Raw genomic sequence first — 4466 nt, forward strand, 5'->3', positions numbered from 1 at the left:
CCTTCTGCCAGCAGAGGACGGTATTCGCACAGCCAGTTCAGGATAAGATACGGTCCTCGCAGTTCACAGTACAACTGGCCAAAGCCGTATTCGGAATATGCTCTCGATAACCTCGTTTAGTTTAAGTACGGCCATATTTCATATCAACCCACAGATGCATTGCATAAACACTAGAATTCTGGTTCTACTTAAATTGACCTTATACGTTTTGGATTATGTTTAACCTTCTTCAATTTCTTCAACCATATTTTGAGATGATTACGTTTACAGAAGCAAATATTATTCAGTGCTTTTTCTTCACTCCTTTAATCAAACCCACATTTCTATAAGGAGGGCCATTGTGAAACTCCCCAAAGTGAGCTGAATTAATCTTTTATTCTTCACACCTGCGAAGTCATTCCTTCATTGTGTAATATGAAGGCCTTTCATTATTCACGTATACTACAACATCTGAAAATAATGGGTCTTGAAATAGTTGAATGAAAGAAAATCCTGAATAACTCCTCCAAATGCGTGTTACACTTTCATCAAGTACACACACTTTGAATGTGATGAACTATAAAAAGTTATTTTAACCATACCCAATGGAGCTCGGGAGTGCGATTGCATACACAATCATGTTTTCAGTGTTTGGACATCAGCCGTACATCAGAACAATCATTTCACTAACACAGCTCCGTGTTGAGTGACTTCCCTCCAAGAACACAAAGTCACTTTCCCTTAGCAATTATTGCATGGACTTAGATTATCTGCCTTCTGCATCAAGCCCTGTATTATATACGGTACAAAGCCAAGCTTTGGGATAGTGCTTTGTTTGGATCCTTGTCTTGATCCTTTTGGATCCCAGGCTGCTCATTTGCAAATGAGTTTTGACATTAATTATAGTGACTATAGCAATGAGGTGGCACTGTGGTTCACAGAGCTGGGGTCCTGGGTTCGATTCCTGGGGTGCAGTCTGGATGGAATTGTATGTTCTCCCTTCATTTGTGTGGATTTCTTCCAGGTGCTCCAGTTTCTTCCCACAGTCCAAAGACATACAGTACTAGTAGGTTAAGGTGGAACTACAGTCCCAATTTTGCAGACACAAAAGTATTTAATTTCAGTCACAAAATAAAATCATTGACATTATAGAAAAACTTTACAAACTCAAAATTGAGCACAAAATCATGAATTTTGTGAAAGGACTGTAAGTTACGCCATGTTGTAACAAATTCGCATTCAAGTTCCACACAAATTGCGATGTGATGCAGCCCTTCCTGCTCACTAATCACTGTAATGACTAATGCAATGTGATGTAGGAGAGAAAGGGTATAGGTTATGCAGCAAACATTTCACTGCAAAAAACGTTCCATTCCAAGGTTCTTTATGCAGAGTTAACAATGTAGTATTATTTATTGGCAAAAACGTAAAAAAGTTCAGAGTTATATTTCCATTGGATTAAACGAGATGTATTCACAAGCCTGCTCCTTTACAATGTCATAGGGCCACAACAGATTACAGGAAGTTTTGCTGCCTCGTTCTGAATCGCAGAACATGGTAATTCTTTAACCTTGAAATGTAGTCTATTTTGTGATGTAATGATGCAATGTCCGTTACTGAGAGCCAGCAATCAACGGATGTGTCTGATCGTGAATGGTTTTCCCTGTTGTTTGTTGTATTACTTGGTGTTGCATTTTAAGCTGTGCATGAGGCAGGACCCGGAGGCTGCTGCTTCTGCTGGTGCTTCTGCTGGGATTGAGGAAGAGCTGAGCGCCATGTAAGGCAAAGACACTGCGTTCCACTTTATCAGGTGCCTGGAGTGTAAGAGCTGCAGATAATATTGAGTCACATTAATCCCAACATATTTCAAATATTATGAAAATTAAATAAATTAAATCAAATAACTTTCATTAAAAAAATCAATCACTCTTTACCTTGCTTTTTCAGTTGTTTTTAAGGAAAATTGATGCCGAGAATGTGTGAATACTGCTTTTTGATGGTTCCAAGACCAATGTGACCTGTTCTATTGCCTGCTAATTGTACGTTCCAGGTTGAAAAATTATTTTTAGGAGGTCAAGGTGTATGAATGATAAGAGAAAAACTGAAATAACCACAGCTACGCAAACACCAGTCCACCAAAAAAAATCATTTAATTAAAATAAGGTAACATTTTTTTTTCATCATCATACGGATGAACTGTGCTAAATGTGTTTCTAAAAAGAAAAAGCAGGACGTGAGTCGTGAGCCAAGATCATGACTCTTTTGCTCTTCTTCACATCAGTTTTCATCTGCGAGGAGGAGGAGGAGGGCGGCTCCTGATGTGCTGACACTTGGGGATGTGCCTCTGTGCTGGCCTGGGGGCAAAGCGCCGGCCGCAGTGAGGGCAGGGCACGTAGTCGGGGTTTGGATTCGCGGGGGGCTGGGGCAGGTTCACAACTTTCCCTCCTTGCGTGATCACCTGCTGCACCTCCCTGGCCTGTTTGATGCTCCGAATGAAATCCTCGTGCTTCTGCCTCCAGTTGTTCTTTCTCAGCTGGGAACAGGAAATGAAACCAATAAAACAGCTTCCAGAAAAAGTCCAGACTAGCACTGCGTACACAGTCTGGTCGCAAACCATTCACAAGGCAAGAAAATATCAATACAGTAATAACGTAGCTTTCTGGGGCTACCTTTCAGGTCATTGGGTAGAGAGTACAATTTACGTAGTTATGGTTTTGTTTCCTGTGAGTGCTATTTGCTTGATATGTAGATTTTTACAACAGAATTCAGAAGTCACTAAGACACATTTATTCTGTCTGGCAAATGTGCCTTTGCGGCAGTTTTTCAGAAGAGTACTTCATAAAACACTTATTTATTGTTTACATTGATTTATAAGCTGAGTCTGACTCTAGGAGAAAAAAAGGGAAGCTTGGAAAGAGTTTAAGGATAGCCCTTACCACGATTGGCGGTTTAACCTTCTTCTTATGGATGTATGTCTCCAGTTCTGTTCCCTTGGCCCTGTGCTTGAAAGAGTCAAAAACCTTCCTCTTTGAATTCTGAAGCTTCTTGCAGATCTTGCTGTGTTTCTCCAGCCTCTCTACAGCAAACTTCCCGTGACACAGTTCACAGGGCACCAGCTGAGGGTTTCCACTCTGGCTATTCTCATATGGAAAATGCTCAGCGGTAGGGCGGATCAGACTTGTAGGGGACAAATATCTGTTTTCCACTGACAGAGTTTGTTCATCCAGACATGTGGTGTTATTTCTGAAGTGGGCCTGCGCGGCCTGTGCCGCTGACACGTCGCTTTCAGGGAGCCTTGCTTTCTTGAGATACTTTCTCCTTCCACAGGGGACGTCTTCTAGCCCACGGCTGCAAGGGCTCACTTGACGTCTCTCCTGATGGGAAAGCGCAGAGGGAAAGTGCGATTCTGCGCATCCGCCGTCTTCCATTGGAGAACCATAATCAAGGTTGTCTCCTCTGATAGGAAGGGCTTTCCTTGGAGTGAAGGCTTTTTGCTTCTCCATTCTGCAGGTCAGAAGAGGCACGGCCTTAGAGCGGTGGTTGGCCCATGGTCCTCTGGGGCAAAGCTCGCTCTGCCTCGCCTCTATTTTCCCTTCCGGCCACCTCTCTGGAGTCTTCCATCTCTCTCGGAACCATCCTCAGCTCCTCCTGAGCTCTGAAGAGCTTCGCCTGCATCATGGCCTCCTTCTGGCGAATCTCGTCCTTCATCATGGCCTCCTTCCGGCGCATCTCATCCTGCAGGCTGGCCTCCCTCCGGCGATGCTCCTCCTTCAGCGCGGCCTCTGCCTCGGCCACTTTTCGTAGCTCCTCTTGCAACTGAAAGTGCTCCTTCCCATTGGCATGAGAAGGGCATTGCCCTGGAGGGGTCGCCACCATGGGGAGGACAGTCCTGTCCTTAGGTTTGCGTACTCTTGAGCCCCTCCTGCCCGGCCTCTCGCAGGGCCTCTCATGACCATCCTGAGGCGGGGTGGGGGCAAACAAGGAATCACTCTGTGCTTCCGGGCGGTCCACAGCCGGAACCTCACCAGGGCCGGAGACTTTCCTGTTACCCATAGGCTTCAGGGGGTAAGACCGATCATACCCCACAATGTTCTTCTCGGGGCCCTGTTGGGTTTGGAAGCGATAGCTGTTCCCCGTCTTCTTCTCCGCAGCGTATTTGACATATTGGAAAGATTTTCTCATCTTCTGTAGAGCTGCCTCCTGCCGCCGATTGTACATGGCGATCATTTTTTTCTCCTTTTCCTGCATCAGTTTCTCTTGGAAGGTGTCCTTCAGAAGCTGTATCTTGGGAGGCGGGCAGTATGTGGAGATCAGATCCTGTTGCCTTAAGGGCGCGGGTCGATTCGAGTCTGTGTCCTTCGGGGAGGGGGACAGAGCACCAGGCTTAGGACTGGGCTCCATTGGCAAATGAGATATGAGCTTTGTTTCCCAGGTATCTGGAAAAGGCAAAAATGGCAAATAAATGATATCCTGCACAGTCTAGTATG

General features: G+C 45.0%; 1 protein-coding gene across 1 annotated transcript; it reads right to left on the reverse strand.

The window, feature by feature from the left end:
* Positions 1–2154: 2154 nt before the first annotated feature.
* On the reverse strand, positions 2155–3984 carry LOC138236455 (zinc finger C2HC domain-containing protein 1B-like). Its single transcript, XM_069186797.1, has 2 exons — positions 2916–3984; positions 2155–2512 (listed from the first exon to the last, which is right to left on the reverse strand). Exons 1-2 carry the CDS (start codon positions 3480–3482, stop codon positions 2264–2266), a joined length of 816 nt encoding a protein of 271 aa, XP_069042898.1. The 5' UTR covers positions 3483–3984; the 3' UTR covers positions 2155–2263.
* Positions 3985–4466: the final 482 nt, after the last annotated feature.

Source organism: Lepisosteus oculatus, unplaced genomic scaffold (assembly GCF_040954835.1).
Source record: "Lepisosteus oculatus isolate fLepOcu1 unplaced genomic scaffold, fLepOcu1.hap2 HAP2_SCAFFOLD_89, whole genome shotgun sequence".
NCBI classification, from domain to species: Eukaryota; Metazoa; Chordata; class Actinopteri; order Semionotiformes; family Lepisosteidae; genus Lepisosteus; species Lepisosteus oculatus.